Consider the following 15,162-nt stretch of genomic DNA (forward strand, 5'->3'; position numbering starts at 1 on the left):
ATCGGGTCAATTAAAGGGGTTTATTCAGTGCCATTTTTAAAACACTAAAACACCAAAATTTATGACCAACTTAAATTATATGTAGAGTAAAGAAACAATAAATAATTATCATTAGAATAAAAAAAACAAAAACTTTATCTGACTTGCAATCTGAAATTCAATGGCATGGAAAAAACTCATTTATTTATTTAACCATCATTATTGCCTAATTAACCAATACAATGAATAATCCAGTGCCATTTCTTTTTTCTTTTTTTACAAGAGGAAAAGTCAGTGCCATATATAATGCCATTCCTTTATTTATTATTTATTTATGACTCTAGTTTTTTATTCTGAAAGTATTTATGAGTAGTTACTGTTACCATACTTGTTGGAAATGTCCAATTTCTAATTTCTATAATATTTAATTTTCTTTAATTATTCAATTTTCCACTGAATGCCACCTGTGAAGCTTCGCGTAAAGGCACTTAACTCACCCCACCACCTCTCTCTCTCTCTCTCTATTCAATATTAATACGCCTCTTCATACCACGACTCACCACGGTCAACAAAAGTCCTCTTCTCTGTTCCTCATTCTTCTCAAACACACACAACGTTCGTTGTATCAAATCAACATGGCTTCTTCAATCTCACATGGTCTTGTTCTCACCACCGCTATGGTTTTCTCAGCCACTGTCCTCTATCTTGCTTTCTCTCAAACCCCTCACTCTAATCAACCAATTCTTCGCTCTTGTTTATGCTCAGGTAAATCAATTTCCAATGCTCTCTTTCTTCCATATCATTTTACATTTCCTAAGAATCTCATACTCACTTATCTTGATTTGTTTTTTCAGAGGAAAAGAAGAAGGAAATGAAAAGGAAGAAGAAGAGAGTGAAATTTGCAAAAAATGTGATGGTGAAGGTGGTGCTGAAGGAAGAAGAGACAGATATTAATGATGAAATTGGAGAAGAACAGGGGAAGAAGAAGAAGAAGAACAGAGCATCATCATCATCAATCAGCAGCAACTGCAGAAATGAAAACCCAGAAAGCCGTGGAAATGGAATGCCAGCGAATCGAATGGCTCTGTATAACGGGATTTTGAGGGATCGTGGGAACAGGGTGGCGTGCTGTCACTGAATGATCATCACCATTAGGCTTCTTCATGTAGATATTTTGTTAGAATTTAGAACAGGGGAAATGAAAGATAGATCAATGAAGCTATCTTCTCTGTTTTTCTAATGTTTTCTTCCTTTACAAAAGAAAAAAAAAATGAAATTTAAAGATTAATCTTATTATGAGGAGGGTGGGTTGTGTTGGCAACTAGATTCAGATTTTGAAGTCATGGTCACTTGCCCAATCGTTGTGACTTATGGAGAGGGCTTTGTGATGAAAAATCTAATGTATTCATGTGGTTGTAAATAGATTACTCATTACTTTACTTGTCCGACTCATGGGATTTTGGTGACTTCTCCAAATTATTTGGCAAACTTTTATTCATAGTTTGTGTGGATCACGTTTGCAAACTTGATTTTCCTTTCTTTACTTTCAAAATTGATTAATGTGTTTAATATTTTATTTCACAATTAATTCTAATTTTCAAAATTAATTATTGAGATAAAGCTATAAACTTTAACTTATGTAGTGGACTATAACTAACTATGAGAGATCTTGTGGTTAAATCATACAATATTATTATTTCAACATAATTTTTCTTATAAAAGTATAACAAAATTTCCATCCCACTCTCAATTCACATTAACCATAATCAATTAAGGGATTATATACCTTTTCAAAAAATTATATAAATGCAAACTACTTCACTTTGAAGGCAATTCAACTTACTTTAACTTGGGATCAATTATGAGACTACGTGATCTCCGAACCTCAAAAAAATTAGTCTCATAGTTGTTGATTGTAAGAATACTTTGGGAATTCCAAAAAAAAAAAAACTTACTTTAGTTCATTTTTATGATATAATTAATTTCACTAAATTACTTATATGCAAAATATCCATTGGATCATCTGTTGGTGTTTCCCAACCCCTTAGATCATCTTTTGTACGTTGTTGTTACGACGTTGTTGCTTCCTCCCATTATGGGAAGGAAGATTGTTTCTCTTGTTGCTATTGTTTGAAGTCACACTCTGTATATATTTTTTACCATGGATGGAGAGGAATCAACAATCCCTGCTCCACCTTAAGGAGTAGCCACCCTTGTGGGCTCCTTGAGTAAGTTCTCTAGCACTTCTTCTAGCCATGAGTAGTAAGAACTCTAACTTCTTAACTTTTAATGTTTACAATACTTAGAATATCTTGATTATTGACTCTAGTGCAATTGATCACATGACACCGAATATGTCATATTTCTCTACTTATGCACATTTACTTGGTAAATATCATATTACTGTAGCAAATGGAACTCAAACCCTTGGTACCGGTTGTGGCAATGTTCATCTCCAAACCTCCCTACACTTGAATAGATTACTCAATGCCCCTAATCTCTCTAATAATCTTGTGCCCATTCACAAACTCGCCAAGGGTTTAAACAGTGTAGTAACATTTTTTCATTCTCATTGTGTGTTTCGGAACCTTAACAGGGAGGACGATTGGGGTTGCTAAATAACAAGGCGAGTGATAACTTTCTCCAGCATAATTATCACCAGGAAAGTACCATCAAGAAGGGTTCTAGCTTTCATCCATCAAGCAAGTTAAGGATTGTGGATAACTTCCCAAATATGGCTTCAGCACGAGCGCGTCTTGGGAATCATCATTTCAATGTCTTTAGGTCTTAATTTCCTAAGTGTTTGTTGAGTTGTTTCAATGTGATGTGTGTCAGTTTGCTAAACAGTATCGAGCAACCTTTTTTTTTTTTGAAATAACAGTATCGAGCAACCTATCTATATATATATGTAAAGCTCACTTGAGTTTTTACATTAATTACATATTGTGGTTATCATTTAATGATTTTTTTAAATATTGCTACTTTTATATTTTTTATCAAGTAATTATTTATTATAATAGAGTAATTTTCCTAATTAAATACATATATGATAATAAATAAATTAAATATATTAAAAACAAATTAATAAAATTATAAGGTATATTTAAAATATTATGCATATCATATTTATTATAAAAAAATAAAAGAATAACTCAAATAAATTCATTTTTCAAAATAGTTTAATTTTGAAATTTTTGGTTGATAATAATTATAATTTATATTAAAAATATGTTTTTGGTAATAATATTTAATATGATTTTTACATAAATATGGACATATTGCACTAACTTTCCCTGAGGTTTATTATTGTTGCACTCACCTATAATAGGAAAAAAAAAGTAGTATACAATAAAGTGTTTAATGAACTTCCTAAATGCAATTATATTTGGTATACTTAAAATTTTTCCTTAATTGATAAAAAATAAAAATTATTCTTAACCAACTTCCACTTATTTTTATCTTTATATTCAAAGTAGACGAGCTTATGAAGTTTTTTAACTAAGTCTTTACAATTTTTGTTAGTTTTTTAGCCACATGTATCATCTACTGAGGAAACCATGTTCTACTCGAGTGTGATTAAAGTCAAAGGTCTCCCATAGAGTACAGTTCTTAATGATCGAACCATAGGATTAAAGAGTTAATTTTAACCACTATGATAGATATACATCAGATAGAACGATTTGTGTTTGTAAATTGCACTTATAAAGTTTTTTTAATTTTTTACTATCTTCAAAATTGTAAAAAGTTTATATTGAATAAGATAAATTATTATTTGTCATCGAATGATAGCTCAAGTGGCAAGAGCTAGAGGACATGTGGGTAGGGTAGGGGAGGTCAAAATATCAATCCATGAAAGGTGCAATATATCTTTCTGATGTACCAAAAAGATAAACTATTATCTTAATTCATTTATCAACTAATTAAATTACAAAATATAATTTCTTACAAACTGCATATTAACTAATTAAATGCTTATTAAACAATAAAGAATATAATTTTTTATATGCATCACTAAAAATATTTTTCATAATTAAACTTTTTCTATACCATTGTTCCCATAAAAATTCAATTGCAAACATTGCTTTCAAGGTGAAAACATGCATAAAAGTAAGAGAGAAACATCATTTTGCACAAAACAGAAACTAAGTTATTCAACTCTAATTATATATTTCCCTCCTTTTACTTATTATAAAGAGTGTACTATTATGAAAACATATGATCACAAAATGAATTGAAAATTAATTTTAGTAAGCAACATAAAATATTTTTTAATATACTAAAAAATTAGTTTACAATAAATATTTTATTAAACTTTATCAATGTAATTACATTTCATATATTTATCTTATTTTTAATTATCTACTTAACAATACATTTACTATATTATTACATATACGAAGATAAATTTAACATATAACTTAAAAAAAAAAACCGTGCAACGCACGGGTTTAATTTCTAGTTCCTTAGTAATAATAGAACTTTCAAACCCTTTGATCTTTTCCATTATTATGATATGTGGGAACAAACTTCTAATTCTAATGTTTATGGAGCAAAGTGTACGTTTTGTGTCCTTTATTGATTATTGCACATGCGTTACTTGGATATCCCCATGAAAGAGAAGTCTGAAGTAGTGTAATTATTTGTTATTAGGTAAATTCTGTGGTGCCCAGAATTTTTTTTGGGTGTGGTACCTCATGTGATATTTTAAGTTATAATTTTGTTGAAAAAAGGTGAAATGAATTATTATTGCAATTTTAAAAAGGTTAATAATCAACTTAGAGAATTAATAACATAGACTTTTTAAGTTTGTTTATGTTATATAATACACAATATGAAAATTACGGTTTTTAGCTCAACTTGCAATTCTGAGAGATCATCTAAATTCATTTCATGTCAGGATCTTCTTCCTTCATGCTCCACCCATATTAAACATCTAAATCTTCCTCCATCCTCTTCCTCTAAGTTTGAATTGTATGTTTTCTATTTCTCTATATCATTTTAGGGTACCACACCTTGATCTGGATTAAGGTACCACAGCAAGCACCTTATTTGTTTACTTCTCTTGCATGATCCAAACTCAGTTTGGGAGACCCATTAAAAGATTGTCATCTAATAATAGCAGAGAACATGTGAAACCAAGTTTCACTAAATTTCTCAAAGATAACGGTATTGTTCATGAGTTAGCATGTGTTGACATTCCATAAAAAATGGAGTTGTAAAAAGAAAAAAATCATCGTCCACTAGGAGAGGAAGGGAACCGATACGCTAATAATTTTTTTTTATTTGTTCAATTCACAATTCAAATTACTTAACAATTCACAAATATTTACAAAGTTAGGGACAAAGAAAATTCACATTTAGGCTTAAATTTAGCAACTAAGGAATAACTGAAACAGAGTCTGAAGGCCATCAAGAATGCCTAATAATCTCTTAACAAATCACATGCATAACAATATCAAACCGACATGCATTTCAAAGCAGAACCAAGCAAGTGCAAGCAAGTCAGGAATCATCAGAAATCACTCATCACTCAGCAAAAACAAGGGGTAAAGAGATGAATCCCGGTGAACTCCTATCAACACTATCCATTGAAATTAAAACACCCCTCAGTCCCCAAATTCACTCACTTCGCTCAATAGCATGTCATGTCCCAATACACTAGTTTCGCACATGCGATCTTCTTGAAGTTTCCCAAGCATTGCTCTTCCAAATGACGACGCGTAAGTCTTTTTGGGGAAAGTTATACTTGGTGCGACTTACTTAATCAATTGGCTACCCACTCATGTTTTAGAGGGAGTTAGTCTTATACAGTCTATGATTGATTTTCTTTTTCTCCATTTGTACTATCATGTATATTCTTTAGAGATATGTTTTTGAGTGTTTAGCAAGGTGTGAGCTTTGAGCACTTATTGTGGAATAACTATTCCAAATACTTCCATTGTTCAATCAAGCTAGAAATTTTATATTTTGTTCAAAATTCAAATTTTCAATCTAACCAGTCAGAAGGGGGGCAAAAACCAACACTTGAAAAATTCAGCAAGGTGTGAGATTTGAGCACTTATTGTAGAATGACTATTCCAAATTTTTTCATCGTTGGATCGTGCTGAAAATTTTATATGTTGTTTAAAATTCAAATTTTCAATCTAACCAGTCAGAACGTGTACATATATATAAGGTTGTCAAACTCTCGAGTTGACTCGCAAGTAAACTCTAACATTTCAATAATCGAGCAAACTCTTGCTGACTCAGTAAACTCGCATAGACTCGTGATTCTACACCAAGTCTACGAGTCACGGAGAAAATGAATTTTTTCCTAAATCCCTAAATTAAATGAGGTAATTTTGGATTTTCACAAAAAGCTTTCAATAAAGATTGAGAGAAAGATAGAGTTTCTCATTTCAATCCAAAATTTTCATTCACCTTCGAACCCTATGAGAAAAGGATACATCCCTGCTGCAAGTTGCCGTCACCGCTTTAAATTTTGAGCTATCTCCAAGACTTTTTATTATGAATTATGCATTCTTGGTATTTTTATTGTTTTTGTATTTTATTGAACTTACTCTATTATGAAGTTGGATGTTGAATTTATTTGGTTAATATATATATGTCTCCTTAGTGGTTGTAGTATGTATTCTTTATACATCATGACAAGTTTTATTAAGACTTATTTTGGTAGACTCTAAAGTCTACAAATTAACTCGACGAAACAGGTTTACCTCTAAAAAATGAAACTGTGTAGATTCTCGAGTCTGACAACCATTATATATATATATTAAGATAATTAGCCAACCTATGTCAGCTTTGTTATGTACGAGTGTGAAATGTTAGTTAATTTTAAAAAGATTAATGGTCAAAATAACAATGAGTGACAGTCATTTTATAATTACTAATGGTTTTTGACCGTCACTAAACATCATTTTTCTGTATCGAGACTAAAACCAAACTCGCTTACAAATTCAAAAACTAATTTCACCATAAACCTTTTGAAAAATATAAACTTACACTGTTACACACGCTATGGACACGAAAAATTAAACATCCTTTAATAATAGTATGAAATAAAGAGGAATGGGCATAATTGGAGCAGCTGTGAAGATCTGTAGCTCAACTTAATTCATGAATTCACACGGCAAATGAATTGGTCAGAAGTGGACCACATAAAATGTATGTTTTTGTGTCAGAGCTTGAATCTTGAGAGCCATGGAATGGAAGCCCTCATTTAATTCTTCATCATCGCAGCCCTTACTTAAGGTAGCCTTACAAATTTGACCATCCCAATTTGGACAAATAATAAGATTAATTGTTAGTGATGTACTTTTCAATATATTTTCTTGAACGTTGCTTATTAGTCGCTGATTTCTATTTAATATTGGCATCTCTGCCATCTCACAATCTGGAATCTGGATTCAGAATTTTAGGATATCATTTCATATTTATGAGTATGATGTTGTTGCTTTTAGACGGATAAAGTTATAATATTCTAGATCTGAATATTCTCCCATATGACATTCTCACATGTTTTCAAAACTTACTTTTACTTATAAATCATAAACACAGCCATTCTCTTTAAACTTACTTTTATTCAACGTAATTATATCACTTAAGTTTATCAAACATTAAACTAAACAGACTTTTCAATAGTGCTCCAGTTCGTAAAAGACGAGTATACCATTCTACGTATATGTATATAATAGCAATTAGACTCATGTTTCTAATCTGATATACTTTATTTAAATATGATAGTGTGGCATGATGGTTGCTCACCTCATGCCTTAACAATAAAATTATTGAGTGTTTGATTCTCACCAATGGAAATAAAGTACATTTCGTTGTTAGCTGTGTATCGTTTAGTGCGAGCGAACGCCCATGATAAAGAATTTAATCATTGTTATCTACGATGGATACCTTAGCTCGAAACTTAAAAAAATTACACACAACTTTATTTATAATATTTACATATATTCTAAATTATTTATCTTGTAACTAAAGTAATTTTGATGCATTGTTTGGTCCACTTTTCAGCCACGGTGCCACACTTCAATATGATTGAAAATTGTGGCTGTTAATTATCAAGCATGAGAATTTTCAATAAGAATGACCATTGGATTTCTATGATTGTATTCTTCTAATTTTTAATTAAGAGATTGAAACAAATCACAATAATATTTTAAGAATAAATCAATTGAGGGAAAAAATGAATTGGTTCCCACAAACTTTTTCTTCAAGCTCCACCGCGGATGATGATGATGATGCAGTAGTGCACAATTTAGAAATATGTGCTGGAAATCAAATCACATTGAAATCAATGTTTACGAAAAGGCCTTATATCTCACCCTATAGGGAGAAAAATAGTACTCCCTCCGGTCCTATTTATAAGCAACAAAAAAAAAATCACATAGTTTAAGAAATGTAGTTAAACTAGGTAAAATGCATTAAATATGTCTTGAATCAAAATAAACTTCCAAAATTACCCTTTGTTATTAATGTTGGAAAGTGAGAAAGAGAGATAATAATTAATGAGACACATTTTACAAGTTAGAATTAATAAGGGCATCATTGGAAAAAAATAATTAATATAGCTCAAACTTTCATTTGGTTCTTATAAAAAGGACCAAGATTTTTCTTCTCTTTCATGCTTATAAATAGGACCGGAGGGAGTAGTAGTAATTGATTGTAGATGATTCAATGCATGATAATTAAGGAAAAGATGGTGAGAGAAACATGGAAACTGATGGTATTCAGATTGAGAGAGGTTCATTTCACCAAACACTGAAAGCATCAATGCACCTAATAAACGAGGAATCCTAGGGTTGGATTTTTTTTTTAGTTACATGAGGAATTGAAAAACAGAAACAAACTACTCTACTTCATCTTGCAACAGCAAGGGAATCAAGTTGGAGGGTGGGAGGTGTCAAGTACGGCACGGCGAGCCATCCCTCGCAGCCTGACGAGCCAACAAATCCGCTGCAGTGTTCCTACCTCGAGGAATTTGAACCATGAACATCTTCCAGTCTCTCTGGAGAAGCACGTGAACCCTCTCGATGTCATCTCGAGGAATTTGAACCATGAACATCTTCCAGTCTCTCTGGAGAAGCACGTGAACCCTCTCGATGTCATCTCGTGCCCAGAAGCTATCAACAGCCACCATGGACTGAAGAACATGTTGCACCCCTGAGCAATTCGTGCAGCAGAAAACATCCTTGAACCCCAAGTCCCAACAATGGTTCTCAACGGCTAATTAAAGATTTCAATGTAAGAATTAAAAGTGTAATATATATTTTATAGTACAACTAAAATTTATACTTATAAAACAACTTCAATAAATACCTGAGAATATTCCCATAAAAAAATACTGGGAATATTACCAAATATCTTATTATTAACTCTCTCTCTCTCTCCCTCTCCCTCTCCCTCTCCCTCTCCCTCTCCCTCTCCCTCTCCCTCTCTCTCTCTCTCTCTCTCTCTCTCTCTCTCTCTATATATATATATATATATATATATATATATTCATTTATTAGCCAATAGCTAAACCCAGCCAAAAAGGCTTGCTCAGAACAATTTAAAGCAGAAAGCAAGGCAGGCTGAGAAACAATGCCATTATGGCACCAGAAGAGAAACATGATTACAAACCAGCTAAAGTCACATGCCAGCCAACAACATCAGATTAAAACAAACTAAAAATGTCATTGCAATCCTCAGCATCAGAAAGATAAAAACATCTCAGCAAGACATCACACACTATATTAAGATTATTACTCTACCAACTCAAATAGAAATGAAAAGAAAGATTAGGATGTAAGCAGAGTCACAGTATTGTAAACAAAACACAAAATCAAACTAAGTTGTAAGGATAGGGGGGAGGTAGTCAGCTTTGCCACCAAGAACACGAGCCTTGGTGTCCGGGAAGAACTCAAATCCGGGTAGCTCAGTGACATCTCCTTCACCGGAAACCCCAATAGGATAGCGGAGCAGGTGTCCAGGAAGGTCATGCTCGAGTGACTCACTGGAATAGAGATCCCAGTACTTGTCAGCAATCTGGTTCACCTTCCTAACACATTCTTCATTTTCTGGATTGTTGAAGGAGTCATCAAGCATGCCAAGGTGCTCATACCATAATGACATGCGGAAACCGTGGATCTGACCCCGTGCCGGCTGCCTAGCAGCTAAATGATAGGGTTGATAAGCACCCATGGCAATCTCAGAGTCCCTGGCACCATCCATTGATCTCTGGTTGATGTTGGCAGATCCAACGATTATGTATTCATCATCAACTGCAAAGAAAAAATATATATACGTAACTGTGACAATAAAGACAAAATAAAAATAGTGTGCCAGTTTATGAGATTGCTGAGTTTGAAAGATTGTTTTAACCAACTATGGAAGTTTAATAATTCAACTTACCTATCATCATCTTGGTGTGAACATAAATCATGAAACGTCTGGCCTCTTGGGCTCTGCTATAGTCTGAATCAGGTTCTGGTTGTTCCGAAGGCTCATACTCTCCCTGTTTCTTCACCTCCCTGTTACCAAGGCAGAAGAATGTCAAATAGTTCCGAGGATCTTCCTCAATTCCCTTAGCTCTGAGGGCCTGAATGATGTCCTTGTACATCATCTCCAGTGTTCTCCTCTGCCAGTCCAATATTGCCTGAACTGATGCACTTTCTGGGACACCCTCTGGCCACATTGGGACCACAACATACACGGTGAATTTTTCCCCAGCTTCAATCTTGCTAACAATCTTAAGTGAAAGTTCCTTTGGGATTAGATGCAAAGCACCAATGTCTTCAGGCTTAATATCTTCAGCACTCCAGGCAAAAGAGCTTCCAAGGAAATACTGGTTTTCAATATAGATGAAATTCTTTGCGCGTCGAATAGCATGAATATAAGCATCTTGAATGCTACGATCAATGATATTATCTTTCCCACTAATAAGCCCAGCTCTGGCAGCATCTTCAGGAGACTCTGGGAATCCAAAAGCAGCCCCACCATCAATAGATCTAAATAACTGAACATTCCATGTCTCGTGATCATCAGGAAACATAACTGGGGATGGGGGAATAACGACATCTTCAAGCTCTCTCAGGGAAACAAGTAAGTCCTTCCCACCTTGCTTCCTCCATCTCTGCTCAAAGTTAAACAAAACATCCCAAGCTATAGGTCCTTCAAGCCGGGAGTGGATGTCATGCCAAGGTTCCCTAGGACCACCTTTTGTGATTGCAGCCCCTGGAAAGTTAGGTTGATGAAAATCATCATGGTGCGCTGTGTCCAGGGTTCTGAAAACGGAGTGGAAGGCAGTATCATATCTTCCATCACAAAGGTCAATACCCCCAACAAAACTCACAATTCTACGCTTATCTAACCCTCCACTTGGGAAGTCACTGTCCACCACTACAATCTTCTGGTGATGAGTAAACATAGTGGAAATTTGTAAATCCTGAACGATGCTACCGCCATCATCAGGGTTGCGGGGGCATAAAACACAGTGCACATCAGTGCCTTCGAAGAACTGCGCGGTTTCTTCATCATGAGTAGCCATCAATCCATCTTTTTTCAACAAACCAACTGATGTTCTATCATCCCAAACAAGCATTAAAACTTTAACACCTTCACTTGCCTTTTTCTTGAGAAGCTCACCAAGTGTTACGTCACCCCCTGGCTTTGGCCTCCTAGAATCCCTTACCAGGGAAATTTCAGCATAAACAGACCAACCAGTAATGTATACCAAATGTTTTGCATTAGTGATTGCATCAAAAATATCCTCCCAGCACCTATGAGGCTCATAAGTCTTGCCTCCAGCAAGTGGTATTTTAGGGATGAAATTATCGGGCACGTGAGCATCTTGGTACAAAGATACCTTACAACCATTCCTTTGTGAGAAGAAAGTATAAGGAACTCCAGGATATTTAGGACTTCTAATGCCTCGAGCCCAGTTGCGGTCTTTTGTGACATCAAAATATTGCAGCTTCACATGGATCTTTGAACCCGCGTGTATTGGGTTTTTATCCCCATCCAAGATTTCAACCCATCTATCAATTTCCTCACCATCCAAGACCTCCTCAACAGGAACATATGCTCTTCCAATTAAAGTTGCTCCAATGGGATTATCATCTTTCACAGTGAAAATAATATTTGAAGCCAGATGGGCACAATAAATGTGAAAAGACTCATACCATCTGGGATTACTCTCTTCATTTTCTATAATTCTAGTCCTTCCCACTCTTGCCTTCTCCAGATCAACAGTAGCATAGAGTTTAGTAACTCCCTTTCCAAAACCAACAGTTTCCTCAAAGTTTTGCTTGATCTGTAGTAGAATAAGAATTAAATGCGTCAATAATAGTGAATAAGGAAAATAAAAGAGTAAGACTAAACTAAAGCAATTGAATATTCTAATTTTTCCATGTGCATGTATGTATATGTATGTGAATATGCATATGAATAATCAACAGAAACAACATATGCTTGCAGAGATAGGCTACACATTTCAGCTCATGCTTAAAAAGATTTGATCTGATTTGGGTAAGTATGAAGCCACTAAATCAAAATCCAATAACTAAACTGATTTTTTTCAATAAAATGTGTGTAATAAAGGATCCATAAGATGATCGTGGTAAAAAAGCGGTGGAATTAACACAAGGCAATTTAACTAAAGGCCAATGATCTGATTCATGTTGAGCTAGCAGTTATATTGCAACTTGTGATAAAGATATGGTTCGGGAGTCGGGACGCATTGACTACAATTACCGGGTAACATTATTCTTAAATACCTGCACAAGCTGTTTCCATACATAAGTCAAGCAGGGGTTTCTAGAAATTGGAAGTACCAAAAAAATGACTTATTGGTACAAAAGTTGAAATCATGAGAAATCTAAACAGATGAATCATTTGACTGAGGTTCATGGAAAATCTCATAATTCCATCATCAATGACTTCCTATTCCTTATGAAAAATCATTTGATCATCACATGAAACAAGATCAGGAGCTTTATTTTTGTGTCAAACAAGAAAAATCAAACAAATTCTGGATCCTTCAAAGGAAGCAAGGTCCACTTTGAGCTTAAATCCACAGAACCATCACAGTCAAGAGATTTCTTCGATTTAAGAATTTTCTTCACAAATGGAAACACATCAAGTTCAAATCCAAATGTCAAAACAAAAAAAAAACAAAAAAAAATATTGAATCACCAATTTCTAAAGGATCCAAACAAGCCCAAAAATTTACCTTGCTGAGAAAATTGCCTCCACCGCCAGATTTGAGCTTATCGACCTCAAAGACCGTGGCATGGAGAGTACCATGAAGCAGAATTTGCGCCATCTTTCACCTACAACAGAAATCCACACAACCCCACTTCGCATCAGATCGCATAAACAAGTAGAACCAGATGAAAACACATGAAAACTACCCATTAAAAATAAAGCGATGAATCAAGTGTAAAACTCACAAAGATGCAAACTTTGAAAGAAAAAAGTTAGATCAGATCACAATCACAATCACAGCTTGAGTTGAAAAGGTTTTGAAATTGAACTAAAAGATCATGTGAGAATAGAAAAACAGAGAGAGAAACAGAGCATGTGAAAACAGAGAGACAGAGAAGAGGAAAGACACTAACTTTGTTGAGGGAATGTGAAGAGGGAGATCCGAGAAAGAAGCTGTAACAAGAGAGCGAGAGTGTCTGTCTCTTCCCCTTTTATGAAAGGAAGAAAATAGCATGAATGTTCTGCTGTCACTTTATTACAAAAGGATTGCTATCTTTCTCTCTCTTTGTTTGTGGGAGTGCACAATCATCTCATTCTCTTGACTTCTTCCACCTGTGGTAAACTTTCTTTTCTTTTTTGTTTTTACTCATCATTGCCTTCATGATTTATTTACCTATTTATTTCTTGTGAAAATGAGTAAATTGAAGACTTTTATGATACATGAACCATTAACTATGGGTGGTTAAATGGGTTTGGCTCGTTGGGCTGCATTTTTTGGTGGGTTAGATTGAGTATCTTCAACCCAATAGTCAATTTTTTTCAGATTGACTAAATTAATGTGAATGTGGGTTGGTCGGGTCAGCCCGTCAGTATAAACATTAAAAATATTACAATTTAATCATAAAAAATTATGTTATTTGGATTTGTTGAATTGCTTTTGGTTTAAGATATTTAAACAATTTTATGTTTTTTAAGAAGATATTTAAGTCATATTATGGTTGTGTAATTTGTGTTATTTGTAAGATTGTTTTGTGGAATGTGAACATGATTTAGATTTACTATTGGTAAGTTAATATTGATTGTTCTTAAGTTGTAAGTTTTTTTCATGAATTTGACAACTTGTGATTTGTGATGATTGTTCTTAATATTTAAGTCAAAGCGTGCTAAGTCCAACCTACTGCTGATCCCAAATGACAACACATGTTGATCTATTTACGCGTAAAGTACATGCTGAATGTATGCTAATCACAAGACATCTTCATTCCTCTTCATGACTCAAATGAAGAATGTTTCATACATGTGATTGTTCGACTGACATCTGACTCTTGACAAGAGACTACTGCTATTTAAAAAGACAACATATGTCCCAAGAGATCATAAAACTAGGAAAGTATTTGAAGGAGACCAATACTTGGTCTAGGAACTTCAGAATGCTCAAATGTCAACATGTGTGCTAAATACACCCATTTGCTGAAGTTTCCAAGTTTTGAGGATCTAATCCAGTTGTTGACGACTCTGTTGAAGACCGTCAAGAAAGTTTTATCTTGGACTTAAAGAAACATCAATGATTCGAAGAAGTTTGGTCGTTGTACTAGAAAACAAAATAGTAGTAATTTATGGTCCTTCGATTTAAGGTTTCACTTTTACCCTAGTTATCGATGAGTTGTACAAAAGTCTTCTATACAAAATCAAAATGGTACATGACAACAATTGTATGCCATTGTTTAAAGAAGTAGTACTGAACAAAGAAGATGAAGGAACAAAAGACTCTTTCACTCTTCAAGTACTAAGCGAGTCACCTCTAAAATTCAAATATACCCAAGCTCGTGCTCAACGAAGAAAATGAGAGAAGGTCATCTCTAAATGGCAAACTTCAATGAACACATCAAGAAGCTTCTTAAGGTCTAGAAACGTCCAATAGTTAGAAGACCAACGACTATATTCTCGATGGATATATAAGCGAGCATTCACGGAGCTGAAACCTCCCTT

At 34.1% G+C, this 15,162-nt stretch overlaps 2 protein-coding genes across 2 annotated transcripts; one reads left to right on the forward strand and one right to left on the reverse strand.

Moving 5' to 3' along the window:
• Positions 1-506: 506 nt before the first annotated feature.
• On the forward strand, positions 507-1,427 carry LOC130745812 (uncharacterized). Its single transcript, XM_057598199.1, has 2 exons — positions 507-744; positions 834-1,427. Exons 1-2 carry the CDS (start codon positions 615-617, stop codon positions 1,115-1,117), a joined length of 414 nt encoding a protein of 137 aa, XP_057454182.1. The 5' UTR covers positions 507-614; the 3' UTR covers positions 1,118-1,427.
• Positions 1,428-9,561: 8,134 nt separating this feature from the next.
• Positions 9,562-13,743, reverse strand: LOC130745814 (phospholipase D alpha 1). Its single transcript, XM_057598200.1, has 4 exons — positions 13,587-13,743; positions 13,199-13,298; positions 10,381-12,280; positions 9,562-10,250 (listed from the first exon to the last, which is right to left on the reverse strand). Exons 2-4 carry the CDS (start codon positions 13,289-13,291, stop codon positions 9,817-9,819), a joined length of 2,427 nt encoding a protein of 808 aa, XP_057454183.1. The 5' UTR covers positions 13,292-13,298; positions 13,587-13,743; the 3' UTR covers positions 9,562-9,816.
• Positions 13,744-15,162: the final 1,419 nt, after the last annotated feature.

The sequence above is a fragment of the Lotus japonicus genome, chromosome 3 (assembly GCF_012489685.1).
Source record: "Lotus japonicus ecotype B-129 chromosome 3, LjGifu_v1.2".
In the NCBI taxonomy this organism is placed as follows: Eukaryota; Viridiplantae; Streptophyta; class Magnoliopsida; order Fabales; family Fabaceae; genus Lotus; species Lotus japonicus.